This window comes from Lolium rigidum, chromosome 7, assembly GCF_022539505.1.
Source record: "Lolium rigidum isolate FL_2022 chromosome 7, APGP_CSIRO_Lrig_0.1, whole genome shotgun sequence".
NCBI classification, from domain to species: domain Eukaryota; kingdom Viridiplantae; phylum Streptophyta; class Magnoliopsida; order Poales; family Poaceae; genus Lolium; species Lolium rigidum.
Window position 1 is genome coordinate 352,630,452 of NC_061514.1, and position 14,205 is coordinate 352,644,656.

General features: G+C 52.2%; 1 protein-coding gene across 1 annotated transcript; it reads right to left on the bottom strand.

Moving 5' to 3' along the window:
• Positions 1-12,764: 12,764 nt before the first annotated feature.
• Positions 12,765-14,205, bottom strand: LOC124679253 (U-box domain-containing protein 4-like). The gene is made up of 2 exons (XM_047215049.1): positions 13,157-14,205; positions 12,765-13,039 (listed from the first exon to the last, which is right to left on the bottom strand). The coding sequence occupies exons 1-2, from the start codon at positions 14,168-14,170 to the stop codon at positions 12,956-12,958; spliced, it is 1,098 nt and encodes a 365-aa protein (XP_047071005.1). The 5' UTR covers positions 14,171-14,205; the 3' UTR covers positions 12,765-12,955.

Here is a 14,205-nt window from a genome sequence, read left to right on the forward strand (position 1 = left end):
ATATCAGTGGCGAAGGATGAAAAAAATCTAAGGTAGGGCGAACTTTGAATGATGTGAATACCAAATAGTCCAAAAAAGTAGTAATATCTCAATACAATAAAATAAAAAATATTTTGTTATAAGTATAACCTAAAAAACATATTAATAATGCTAACTCAACGGCAAAGCTTTACATCTTCTTCAAAAATATGATGTAATTCAAATAATCAAGACGTTTGATTATCCCTTGTTCGATGCGCAACTCGATTTTGATTATTTTTGTTGCTAGAAAATTCCTTTCAATTGTTGATGTCGTCACGGGTAAACCCTATGTCACCTTAATGGAGTAATAACGCGGTCGGAGAAAGTATTACTTGTCTTTAAAATATCTAAAAATCTCCAATTCTATATGTATGTATAATGAATAACTCAAGTTTATCTTGTATATACTAGGGTACATTCAATGATAAATCTCTGTGATACAAGCAATATTATTCACATTGAATCTAAAATACGAGTTTATATTTGGAGATAAAAATAGTCTATGTTTTTGGCCTGTAATCGATTTTGCGCAGTTTTACTAAAACACGCATAACTTTCTCATACGGAGTCCGTTTTTGATGTATGACCACTCAAAATTTTCAGAAAAAACACGCGCATCTAAATATATTCACCAAAAATCAAGGTAGGGCGGCTGCTACCTTGCCCTACTGGGAGCTCCGCCCCTGCTTCATATAACAATAAAAATGATGTCTGTAAGCTGTCTGTAAGAAACATACAGACTGTCTGGAACTTTACATACAGCTTCCTTCTCTCTCCCCATTCTCTTTCCTCCACATCAGCAAAATCAGTTATAAGCTACTTGGAAGATGTTTTGATTTTGTGGGTAATTCTAAAATATTGCCTGTGAGTGTCGATCGACGAGCTTCATATATGTTCTTGGTGGAATGTTTTGTTTCCAAATAATTAAAGGTGCTTTAGCAGGAACGCGTCCTTGTAGGACGTGTTTGCATCAGCGAACGCTGAAATGAGAGGAAAAGAACACGAAGAACGCAATGTATCCCTAGACGATGATTTATTCGCAACATTCGAAAAGAACCACGTGTGAATCAGTCAACACAGCATATACATATATAAATGCAAGTTGCCAATTGTATAACACTGGCAGGTATCTTCAACCAGTATTTTCTTCACCTGGATAAACAACTCCTGTGCACGAATTCAAAGTTCAGCCCCTGCACGGAAGAGAAGTGTTCTAGGAGCAGTTCTAAAGGTGACGTCTGAGTGCACTGTCTATCGTCAACCAAGCTCTCTAGTCCTACGCGGAAAGAGGAAGTCGTTCAAATCCAGGGAAGAGAGAATTTGAGATGTCAAATACGCGCCACTGAAAGTCTGAAACCCAACGATTTTAGTAGTCCATTATATGCGTGTAACAAAACAGACTCCTGCATGTTGACAACCCCTTTGCCATTAGAGAAGAACAAGTACCAGGTCGTTTGTTGTTTGCTGGTGCTGGACCTAAATCTTCAGACTAAAAGAAGGTCAAGAAGAAGAAATATCGGTGTGATCCGACACGAGAGAAGACCAGGCTCCTGTGTCGCTCGCCTGGTCGACATCGGGGCCAAATCCTAGCCACCAATTAAACAACCAAATCCTGGTGCCCTCCCCAGCTGCCGCTGCTGGCGGTGGCGGTAGGCCCGGTGCCGAAGGTGCCAGGGAGTGGGATCGCGGCAGCAAATCACTAGTGGCGGCTTGGGCCGACGCCGACTATCTTATGCGCGTGGAGGTTGGGGTGGTGTCCCCGGCCATGCGGCAACCTTCTGCTGGCATCCGTGCGTGGTAGAGCTCCTGCCCATGGTGATGGGGAGATTCCCTGCTTGTGGCGGCAGGGCTTCCATTGGACACACGAACATGGGATGAGACGGCGGTTGCAGGTCTAGGCTACCACCTAGATCCATCTTCGGTGTTGCCTTCAGTCCCCAGAGATGTGTGGGGAGGCGGCCGGTGCACGCAACCAAACTCATTGCAGTGTCGTGCTGAGTATCTTGCTCGGGGCGGAGACTAGTGGACCATTGCGAGCGCATGGTCCGTGTGTTGGCTTGGCTCCTTTTTCGCCGGAGGGGATCGGCTGGTGTGCGATGTTGTGGGGGCCATTTGTTTGCCTGATTAGATGCGGCAGTCCTAGCTAGGATCCCTCTCACGCCTTGACGAATAACTTGTTGTTGCCCGTCTTCATTGATATGCCAGAGTGTCAAGTTCTAGAAGTCCCGGCTAACAAGATCCAATGAACAACATGTTGGTCATATTTTGTTTTAGAGGGAGCGATGCAAAACAACGGGAAGTCTTGTCCTACCCTGTTGAGTAGGAGTACTAATAAGATCAATTATCTAGGCATGCGAGAACCAACCTGTGGTTGGATGGTTAGGAGGGTAGTGGCACCCCCAACCCACCAGAGTTCGAATCCCAGATTTGACACATTGGTGTCTCATAAAAAAAGCGGAATATTCTTCAGTGGGAGGCGACGTTCCCGTCGACAGCGAGGCGCCTGTGGTGACTTCATCAATCTCAAGACCCGTCGGATCAGTTCTTCAACGCAGTCTCTTGGAGGTGCTCATAGGGGTAGGGTGTGCGTGTGTGCGTTCATAGAGGTGAGTGTGTGCGCGTATGTATGAGCGTCTTTGATTGTACTGTGTTTCGCAAAAAAAAATATCTAGGCACGCTTTTCCCACGACCACGGGCAAAGCAAATGATGATCTGATGTGACAGCGGTTTTACCGGCGGTCGTACTCGTACGCCTAACCTAATCAACTCCGAAGATATACTAATCAACTTGGCTGGACATGCACGCGGCGCGTACTACGTGGAGGTGATCATGTTCATCGAGCATTCGAGCTCCCGTAAAGGCAGCGCTTAAACTGGCCGCCTGGCGGCGGTTACTTGAGTCATCGGATCGATGAATCATCAGAGCCCTTCCGTTCAATCTTGAGAGCGCGGTGGTGAGGAAAATATCAGATTGACACGCACACGCCGGCGCCCACTCGTACATATGTGCACGTCGTCACGTGATATAGTGTTTTTTTATGAGAGCAACCACATATTTCATTAATCCAACACCAATTACATGAAGCAACACATGTGAAAACTAAAAAACAAACCGAGATAAAATGATTATCCTGAATTTGCAGATAAAATCCTAAAAGATCGAGAAATACAAAATGATTCCTAGGATTTCCTGCAACCACCGTAGCCAGCGGCCGCCGTCCAATTCCACCGCCGTCGAGACGAACACAAGAAGAGACGAGCCTCCAACGTTGCAAGATCCAAAAAAGCACCATCTCTAACGAGGCTTTGTGAGTCAATGAATAGGCCTGCTGCAAGCAACGAGGCACATGTCGTTGTGGCACGTCGACCGGGGGACATCCCCGTGCTGTCTTGGACCAAGATACGCTGCATCCCATCGACGAAGTCGGCGAAGAACGACATAACCACCACCTTCGGACCAACATCTTCGCTCCAGAAGAACCACCTCGCCCGGGTCCCTAGCGCCGTCGTGGACAACGACAAACGCCAGTGACACGTCGAGAAACAGATCTCGCCAGATCTGAAGAATGGCGAGAAGACCAAGCTGCCGACCTGAAAGATCGACAAGCACACGTTGCCAACAACTCCGAGACGCCGCCGTGAAGGTCGCCGCCGGTGTGGGAGTGGAGTTGTGGTAGATTTACTTGCCCGGACGCCCCTCCCACCACCCCAACGACGCACCACAGGAGACAAAAACTAACCCAAACTACTAGACTAGAACGGAGGAACGAGGTTCCCCCTCCCTCATACCGCCGCCAGAGCGACAAGCGGAGGGAGAGGAAACCAGGCCTAACACCCTGGCCAGAGATTGGGAAGATTGGATCGCCGCCACCGCCTCTCACGAGCGGACGAGGGAAAAACGGTTCGGCACGTGCTATAGTGTTGGTGCGGTGGCCGCCGTGCCCTGTCGGTGCGCCCTGCCCAGGGTTTGTGTGGCTATGTCGCTGCTCGCCAGATCGCGCGCCGGGCCCGGCATTGCAGTCACGCGCCTTGGTTAGACATGTGGCGCGTCGCGTGCATGAGGTGCGGAGTAATATTTTTTTGAGCTAGAATACAGCTTCATCAATAATATTACAGGGGAACATATGTCAGAAGAAGGCGGCGAGTCAACTCGGATAATTGCACAACTGATCTACTCTGCGAATAAATAAAGCATCTCGAGCACAGTCAACCATGTGTTTCTCCCGCAACTAGTGCAAACATCAAAAGACAACGCAGGGTAGCTCACTAGCTCATGCTACAGCCGGTACGTGCATACTAGCTCGCGTTGGTTAATTCGGAGCGGATGCAGTAGCATATCTGATTAAGCAGCTACCACCGATCGAGTGAACTGATGCCAATATCAGAGATAGATAATCTGAACCGCCAAAAGCTTAGAGCATCCCAGCCGTTGGGGCTCCCCAGGCCGAAATCCGGTGTTATTTAGCGCCGGAAGGATGTAGTTTTTGGCGCAGGAAGCCCATTTTTCCAGCCGCGAGCCCATGGACGCGCACCCACCGCGTGCATAGCGACGGCGCGATCACCGAGAAGGGCAATCGTCGGAGTTCCCTCGACGCATTGAACCGTCGCGAAGTGGTCCGGAGAGCCGAAACGACTCGTCGGGAACGGTCGAAGTGGCCTCGATGCGAGAACCGCCGTAATGGAGCACGAACTCCGCGGAAGAGCAACCGCCGCTCTCTTCGTCGAGAGACCTACATATACGGTTTCCGACGGCCGACGCCATTCATCTGTTCTCTCGTCACCATCCTCCGTCAACCATGAGCGATCTCTCTTGGCCATCGGACACCGACAGCGACGGGAAGCCGCCTGGATGGCGCCATTGGTGGGATAAAGTTGCATCGTCCAGCAGCGACGATTCCCCTCCGCCGGCCAGCGAGGACGAATGGGATGACGACGAGGAGGAGGACGAAGAGGCCAAGGAGCAGGCCGAGGAAGAGGCCGAGGAAAAGGAGGAGGAAGAGGCCGAGGAAAAGGAGGAGGACGACGAAGAGGCTGAGGACACTGACGAGGAGGAGGACTCAACTTCCTCCGACGAGGAGGTGACGAGCCGGAAGCGTCGCCGCCACGACGATGAGGCGGGGCGAAGAAGTAGTTTAAGTTTGTTTTAAAGTTTTTATATGTAATTTTTATGTTTATTCGAATTATATTCGAAATATATATAATCTATCTATGTTGCACCACTTGAGAGTTCAAAGCTTTCGTTCGACGAGGGTATTGCCGTAGATCGTTCGACGAGGGTATTGCCGTAGATCGGGAAGACGAGGGTATTGCCGTAGATCGGGAAGACGAGGGTATTGCCGTAGATCGGAGGCCATTGTCACCGACAAGTTGGGGCCACGCGCGCTTCGTTTCGTCCGGACTCCCGAGCGCTCCCGGGGGCCGGGGATGGCGTGGGATCGCCGGATGAATTTAGGCCCAAATCCGGACGAAAACGAGGAACCGGGGGCGCGACTGGGCCGAATTACGCCGTCCGAATGGAAAAAACGCTCGCCGGGGGCCTGTTCGGGGGGACGAGTGGAGATGCTCTTAGGGCATCTCACGCGGAGCGACTCTTCGTTTACATCCGCGCGACCAAAATATGGATCTGTACCACTCCAAGCAGCCAGACGGAAAATAACAGGCATGTCCCGAAAAATAGGTATGCACCACTCTCAGCAGCTTCAAGGTCGCATTTGCAAAATGCATAAGTAGGATGGGGCCATAATAAAAAAATTATCATATAAACATGCATAACATCTTATTTGCAGTAGACGTAAAATAACATGCATGCCCGTGGGACGCATTCATGGCTTATATTTGCGCCACGAATACATCGGCACGGACATGTTGCACGGCCGCCTGACTGGTATCCAGACCCGCCGGTCACTGACTCAATTAAGAAAATTATATATCATAAATATTTGTTTGCCTAATCTACTACGGCCGTATCTACTCGACGTCGCGCGGCCTACTGGCCGCTAGCGTGCCCTGACGGGCAAACACCGTCGAAATTCGAGCCTCCCGGTGGCTCATGGAAGCGGCCGCCTCCTCCAGCCATCGGCGTGCCTGCAGCTCAGCCAGAGCGGCGTCCCAGCGGGCTCTGGCCGCCGCTAAATCCGCCTCCACCGCCTCCGCCGCCTCTAGGTCGGCCTGGTAACGGGCCATGTCCCTCGCCACCATGGCCTCCCCCTGAACGAGGCAGCCTCCTCCAGCTCCTAGTTCTCCCGGTCCATTCACGAATGCTCCCAGTGCCTCGCCGCCACCACCTCCTCGTGTGCCACGCGGTGGACTGCCGCCGGGACGGACATCTCGTACGCCTGCCTCATGGAGCGCTTGGGAGCGCGCCTGCTCCTCCACTGCCAGGGGCTGGCGACGATCGGTGTCCTACGGGACAAGCTCAAACGATGTGAGCAGAGCCCGCTGCTCGTCTGTCACGCCAAAGGCCTCCTCGTAACCAAGGTCGTCGAGGTCGGCGTCCAAGGCGCGGAGGGCTTCCCGCAACTCCTGGAGGAACGTCGTCGCCTCGGCGAGCTCGGCATTGGCCGCCTGGATTTCGGAGGTGGTCGATGATGGAGGTTGGCGATGAAGCGACTCGTGGGACACCAGCTCGCCGGCCATGGCAACGTCCATGCGCGCCGATGCATCCGCCGCCTCTCCCATGCCCTCCTGGTAGGGGCCATAGAGCGAGTCCTTGTAAACGGCCCTCTGCTCCGCCTCGAACTGACGCAACGTGTGAAGATGCGCTGCGTTTGGATCATCCGGATAGCCGGCGCGAGCCATGGAAGTGATGCGTCTCTAGGTGCGTTCGAGATCGTCTATGGCTTGTAAATAGTGATTCCCATAGTGACCCAGGGCGGCCATTATAAAGGCACGAAAGGGCGGGAACCAGCCACTGGTTTCGCGCGTGCGAAACGGCGCCGCAGAGCGCTCGGACTCCCGCGCCAGCGGCTGGACTTGAGGATTATTTAATCGCCGCTTCATAGTCAAACGGCTGCTCGTACCTTTTCATCCAATTTTCGTATCCACGGATCAACCCAAACGAGTGCAGACGGTCACTTTACGCGTCAATTTTACGTCGAACCTGTAGGACCGCTGGAGATACCCTTGCAACCCCAAGCGGAGACATGTACGTACAAAGCACAATACATACACATGTTGGATCTAATAGTGAAGGGATGCGTAACGAACAAAAGGGAGAGACGCTCATGTGCCACCACATGTCACATTGTTCAGCCTTGAATTAGCATGTGTGTTGGCAGGTTGGTCTGGAGGTGTGGGCGCCGCATAATACCGCCGTCCTCCCATGATTGCCACTCACCTTCTGCAGTTGCATCGACGCCGCCCCAACAGCAACATGTTCGGCTATAGTGGCGGAAAGGCCACCCACGCCACGCACTCGATCCGAGCAGATGTGTCTCCGGCCGGACCAGACACGTGGCGTGCTCCGGTAATGAACTTTGTGCGCAGATTTTATTCGGATCCGAACTGGCCATGTCCGTTTGTGCCGCAGGGGCGGCAGCGCATGTGTATGTGATCACTGATCAGAGGAGGCGGCAACCACCACCATATAGGTTCGATGTCGGTGTTTGTTTGTCCTGTAGCTGTTTGATTTTGAACTTGAAACAAGTGATGGGAGAACCAAACGCAATGGCAGTGTGCAAGGAGTAGTGCCGTCGATCCGCATCGTCTCCAAACCCGCGAAATGTTGCTTAAAATCTGTCTAGCTTTATTAAACCCGCGGCAAGTAATTTAGGTTGGAGGGAGCACCATCTTTTGCTGTAATTTCTGTTTTCCGGAAAATTATGCCAGCACCTTAGCTTTGTCCGCGGTGTGCTAATTCTTGGTCTAACATTCCAACAGATGATGTATAATTTGTCGGACAAAAGAAATTTAGGGAAATTGTTTGTTTTGAGGGGTTTTAGGACACTAAATATAGGGCAAATGTTTTTCGGTTTTACGACACATGTTTTAGAAGATGTGAAACAGGGCTTTTGGCTATTTTTCAGATGACGTAAAATAGGGCATTTCTGTAGCCATGAACTTCGCCTCTTGTCGGTTCGAGAAGTTGAGTTCCTGCTTTGGTAGGGCAAACCTCCACGTGGCGGTCTACGCGTGGGCGGCTTCCTCAGTCAAGTCAAGTGTGCGAGCCAAATCCGATTGCGGTCTGTGATGATCTCGATCCACCACAGTTTAGATGTGCACGTCTGTTTTATGCAATATGACAATAGTTTTGGTGCCCCAAATTTTCAGCACAAGATGCCATTTGTGGCACAATGCAAAATTATATGGTACTACATCCATTCCCAAATATAAGCTTTACTTTTAAAAAGCTAAAATTGCTTTCTTAAAAGTCATATATTTTGGAACGGATCCAATACTTTTTTGAGATACGTTGGAAATTTAATTTGGCTCCGGGTGCATGCATTATATGCTCAATCCACCAAAATAAACATATTTCGAAGTGTCAAACAATTTTGACAAAAAATTCTATATGTACAACTCCACAATATATGTGCATTCGTCAGGTTTTGAGAAAAAAATGATAGTTTTTATGGTTTACGAATTTTCTCTTTTATACACGCGCGACGCGCCACACGATAAGTCAATTTTTCATGAAACGATTTTGTGAATGCGTAGCACGTGAAGATGTACGTGCATGCTTTTTGTTTTATTAAAAAAAAACAGAATGTATCAACACTCCATCTATTACAGTTTTTTGTTTCGCCTTATACCTACCATTAAAATCAGTTATGTTTGTTTTTGCATGTTGAAGATGCTCTAAAGCTGGAGCAGCGTAGAGAATTGGCGGTCGTTGGCCATCTACGGTGTTTGTTTTCCACGGGTATTCTTGATCTGGGGTCAAAACCTTGTTTCCTTGTGCTCCGTTGAAGCATCTAAAAATGGACCACGACGATAGACGAGTCAAGCTTATATCTTGGAATGAAGCAGAAGATTAGTCGGGTCAATTTACTACGTAGATAAGTAAAATTCTTTATGCGTAGCAGTAGCACTATCTCGGGACGATTGGGACGGCCAATAATTAGGGCCACTTCTTTTGGGCTTATGCTTATAGAGAAGCCGGCTTATGGATTTCGGTGGGGAGAAGCGCCGGTGGGGAGAAGCTCATAGAAACTGTTCTTCCACTTCTTTTAGGCTTATGAGATTTGTTAAGTTCAGTTGTGGAATGTCTATATTGCCATTGAATTCGATATATGCACCAGATAATCAATAATCGATCACTGGCATGTACACATTCATATGCACATTTCAAAACATGAATAAATCTGCAAATTGTCATTAATCAATCACACGCATGGCACATTCATCTGCAGATTTCAAATTGTGGCCAAATCTGTACATTTCAGTGTTGGACAGGATCTACAGCATGAATCAACAAAATCAATCTACAGCATGAACGAAGAGCTCCTGGCACGGTCAGTATGGAGGCGTAGCTTCATGTCCTGTCCGGCCGTGCGGAACATGTCAGCGACGGAACAGAAGATTTTCCATCAATGGTGATGCAGATGTCCAGTTCGGGCAGAGAGGATGTAGGAAGAGGAAATTCAGCGGAGGATCTCCACTTGGGGGACAGTGCCTGGGCGGAGGATCACAACTCGGGAGAGAGCTCATCTGGTGGAGGCGCTCGTCTGATGGAGAAGAACCACGGCCGGGGGGAGGCGAGGTTGTCGATCGGAGAAGTTCAGGTGGGGGATGGGCGACGGCGGCTGGACTGGCCGGAGCAGGGCGTGTAGCGCAGTGGGGTGGTCTGGGCGAGGAGGGGCGGCCGGCGGCTGGCGGCGGAAACCCTCGCCCGCACAGCGGGGATACGTTTCTGTGACGATAAAGGTACGGAACGGGAGGCATATCGATGGATTCAATCGAGTTTTTTGCGGGATGGCATACAAGTCGTAAATACGAAGAAGTTTGAGGGCACCTATTGACCACCGGTTCGGCTCTGATCTCAGAAGCTCGGGAAACTGCCTCCGAGCAGTTTCTCGCAATACACAGAAAACGAGCTTAACGGTGGAAATAAGCTCGGCTGAAGCCCGAGACTTCTTTTCAGCTTTGGCTGTACCAGACCTAGAAGCCGGGCTGGAAGCCCAAAAGAAGTGCCCCTACTGGGCTCGAACTAGCCAGCATCAGCATGTTTCACTTTCACGACCTAGCGCGCGGGTACTTTTAGGTTTTATAACCTTCCTTACCGTATTAGCACTCAACCAGGATTTTCTCAGCACCGTGCTCCTGGGAAAATTGCCGTGTGGCCTTCTTTTTTAACCTAAATGGCACCTCTCAAACTTTAAAGCGTTAGTGTACCACTTATTTGGTGCATCACTCGTACCAATTGCACTATATGACTTCTTCTACTAATGAGTGGTCTGACGTAAAGCGCGGTTGTATGTACGGTTCGCGCGGTTAACCGGGCACGAAAACCCCCAACACAACGGCCCGACGTGAATGAATCAACAATTTGGGCTTCAAATCCGACGGCACGAACAGTGAGCCCCTAAGCCTCGCACGCCAGCGGTACACAAGCCACTTCCTCTCCCTCCATCTAAAAGTCGAATTTCATGGGTGCCAAACCCTTGCATGCGATGGACGCCATCGCCGCCACTGACGTCGACCCTGCCGCCCGAACTCCCACCGCCGCCCCTGCTTCCGGGCGCAAGTAGAAGGCCAAGGCTATGAACAAAGAGATGACGCCGTTGGAGAGGGTGATAGGGACCAAGAAGTGTGGTGATCATCACTTGCATTGAGTGAGACCTTCAAGTTTAAGGCGATGATGGTCGAGAAGGAGGAGGCCCTTTCCAAGAGCGATTAGAAGCGGCACCGAGAAAAAGAGGTCACATGTGCCACCTTCATCAACCTAAAAAAAACAATCTATAGAAGTCCAAAAGATTAAGGCCGAGGCCAAGTTGCTCATGGAAGAGAACCGAATCATTCTCGCCGACTTGAGAACTAGATCATGGACCCAGAACAAAGGGCTTGGTTTGACAAGAAGTGAGCCATCATATATATGCCAACGTGATGTGTGGTCATCTTCACATATCTAGCTTAGTTTGTCTATTTCGCGTGAAATATCTGCCCTTTCGGTACTACTGTGTGTTAATTATGTGATTCCCTAAATTAGTCTTGTTTTATTTGTAATATTTTCAGCTTGTACGGTCTATTTTTTCTCGTATATTGGACTATTTAGAGAAATTGGAAAAGAATTCAAACCGGCCAGAGCGGACCAAATGGGTCTAGCCGCTGGGACACCCCGACCTAAATGGAGACATCTAACCGTGCAACCGGTTTTTGTGTCCACAATCTGACTCAAACGGGAAAAAACAGACACATTTCGTGTCTAAAATTGGATCGAACCTTTAGAGATACCCTAAGTTAAGTGATCTAGAGTCTGGGGATTTTTTAGGTCAAAGAACTCGACGAGTGACCGGAGATGAAACTAGACGTTCGCTAAGGGCTTCTCCAGCGGGCCGACCCGAATCGGCGATCCAAACGGTCCTTTTTCGCCCGTTTGGGTCGGCCGGCGGATAGGCAACCGAAAGCGGAGACGACATCGCTGCCTGCGGATAGGCATGCAAGGGTTTGGGGTAGAGGAGAAGTTTACAATGGCTTCGTCTCACTAGCAGGAGGAACCGGGTAGGCTAAAGAAAGGACAAGGGAGGATGCGCCCGATGGATCAGCTGCCCAAATTTGAGGTACGGATGAGTCGGTCCACCCGAATCGGTCCATTTACGTCGTCTCGCTCGAACGTGCCTGCATCGACGGAAACGAATAGTCTAGAACCATTTGGATCGTCCGGATGGAGATGTCATAAAGGAATATGCCGCAACGGTTGCGCCATGGCCCGACGTCATTCCGAAAAGGTGCACAGTCCAGCAAAGCACGTACAAGTGCAGATCGAGAAAGGACGACCGACGTGTCCAGTTATCCGTTCCCTACTCTTTCACCAACAACAACCACGGCCGCGATAGGGGATGGGATCGGCATGCGCTCCACGCCCCCCGCCCCGGGAAAGAAAGAAACGTGGGCTGGGCCCCGGGCCGAAAAGAACCAGCAGCGGCCAGATTCAGCCAAGGAGCAGCGTCGTTTTCCGCTACAGGGGACGAAGCCAACAATCAAGCAACCTACCGGTACCGGGGGCAGCGCAAGATCTTTCAGCTTTACCGCCGGCCGGGCCCACCCATCGTCTTCTAGGCCACAAACGGCAGCAGGCGAAACCAGCTTTTGGTGGCACCCAGAGGGAGGGAAGGGAGGAGACCCGGCTGAGTAGACGACGGCAGAGCGACCGCTAGAAAATACCGAGCTGTCGTGCTCGGTTTTTTTTTTTTTTTTTTTTTTGCGAATCAGCTGTCGTGCTCGGTTGAACCGGCAAAGGTTGCTTGCTGATTTACCAAGTCACCAACGGCTCGGCCCGGACAGTTTGCCGCCACAGGATCCTGAGAAGGAGAATGAAGCGATCGAAACGAACGCGAGAATGTCACGGCACGGTCGGATTGCGGTTCAAGACCAACCCGTGATTTTCAGGAACCAAGTCGTACAAGATGATTTTGATTCCTGATGTACTAGCACTCCACACCACTCGGCCGGTCACACAGCAGAGCTCGGTGAGCCGTTTCACCGCACACACGAATTAGGGTTTCCTCACTCGCTCGCACGATCGAGGAACGAAGGAAACCGAGCTGGTAAAAGAAGCAAAATAAGGGAACAAAGGGGACGAAAGATTTTTACAGTGTCATGACACCATCTCGCTTGAGGGAAAATGTACACTCGCTCGCGGGACGCAACAAACTCGCTGCACTGTTGCTATTTACACGGGCGTGCCCGCCGGCCGACCTTCCGCCGCCCGGCTCCTCTCGCCACTGGGAACAAAAGGTGAAGAAAACGCACGCAATTTGAAACGGACGTGTATCGATCACTCTGCCGCAACCATGGCCGCCGGCCTGGCGCGCATGCTCGCGCTCCGCGGCTGCCGCAGCATCTCGATCAGCGACTCTGCCTGCACAATCATCATCACAAAACAAGTCAGTGTTTCTGAAATTGCGAGTTCTTCTATTGCTGATCTGAATGGCTGACAGACTGTTTCCACGAGGTTATGATGAAGCGGGATGGTTACCTTGGTTTTGAGCTTGGGGCGGGCGGATGATGACTGCGAGAGCGCGACGAGGGGCGGGATGGCGCCCTCGCGCGCGACCATGGTGCGGTAGACGGCGTTGTCGTCGCAGATCTGCAGCAGCGAGAGCGTGGCGATCTCCTTCTGCCTGGAGGTGCCGACCTCGACCATCTCCACAAGCACGGGGACGCCGCCCTCTTCCACAGCAGCGGCGCGCCCCTCCGCAATCCCAACGAGCGAGTGCAGCACGTAGGCGGCCTTATCGACCATGCCGGACTCGGGGTCAGCCATGAGGTCGAGCAGCGGGCGAACCGCGCCAGCCTGCACCGCGCGGAGCCGGTTCTCGCGGGCGCCGCCGCAGATCGCGTATAACGCCGTCGCAGCGTCCTTCTTCCCGCGCGGGCCGCCGGCCTCGAGGAGGCTCACGAGCAGCGGCACGGCGCCGGCGCGGCCGACGGCGGCCGCCGCGGCGGCGTCGAGCTGGGCGAGGCGGAGGAGCGCGCAGGCGGCGTTCTCGCGCGCGGCGGGGGAGGCGGCGGCCTTGAGGGCGCGGACGAGGGGGCGGGCGGCGCCGGCGTCGAGGAGGAGCGCCTTGTTGGCGTCGCAGAGGGCGAGGTTGAGGAGGGCCGTGACGCCGTGCTCCTGGAGGAGCGGGTCGGGGTGGGCGAGGAGGGCGGTGAGCGGGGGGATGGCGCCCGAGGAGGCGATGCGGACGCGGTTGTCCGGGTTGTGTTTTGCGAGGAGGCGCAGCTCCATGGCGGCGCGGCGGAGGGCGTCGAGGGGGGTGGTGGGGGTGGTGAGGGTGGCGATGAGGGAGGTGATGGTTGTGGGGGAGGCGTCGGCTGCGCAGGAGAGGAGGAGGCGGTGGATGGATGCGGCGGCGGCCGGGTTGAGCGGGGAGGAGGTGGTGAGGGAGTCGTCGCTGCCGCAGTCGCTGAAGGGCTCCGAGCAGGAGGAGTCGCCGCTGTCGCTGTAGCAGCTCCGCCGCCGCGGGGAGATGGAGGCGTCCGAGTCCATCCGCTCCGTCGGATTCTGGTGGGAGGGAATGCCGC

What these genes read in the sequence shown, in the direction of transcription:
- LOC124679253 (XM_047215049.1), bottom strand. Translation starts at nt 14,170, where the DNA reads ATGGACTCGGACGCCTCCATCTCCCCGCGGCGGCGGAGCTGCTACAGC. An exon ending in GCCCCAAGCTCAAAACCAAG is followed by an intron (nt 13,040 to 13,156) that starts GTAACCATCCCG and finishes ATGATTGTGCAG; the next exon opens with GCAGAGTCGCTGATCGAGAT.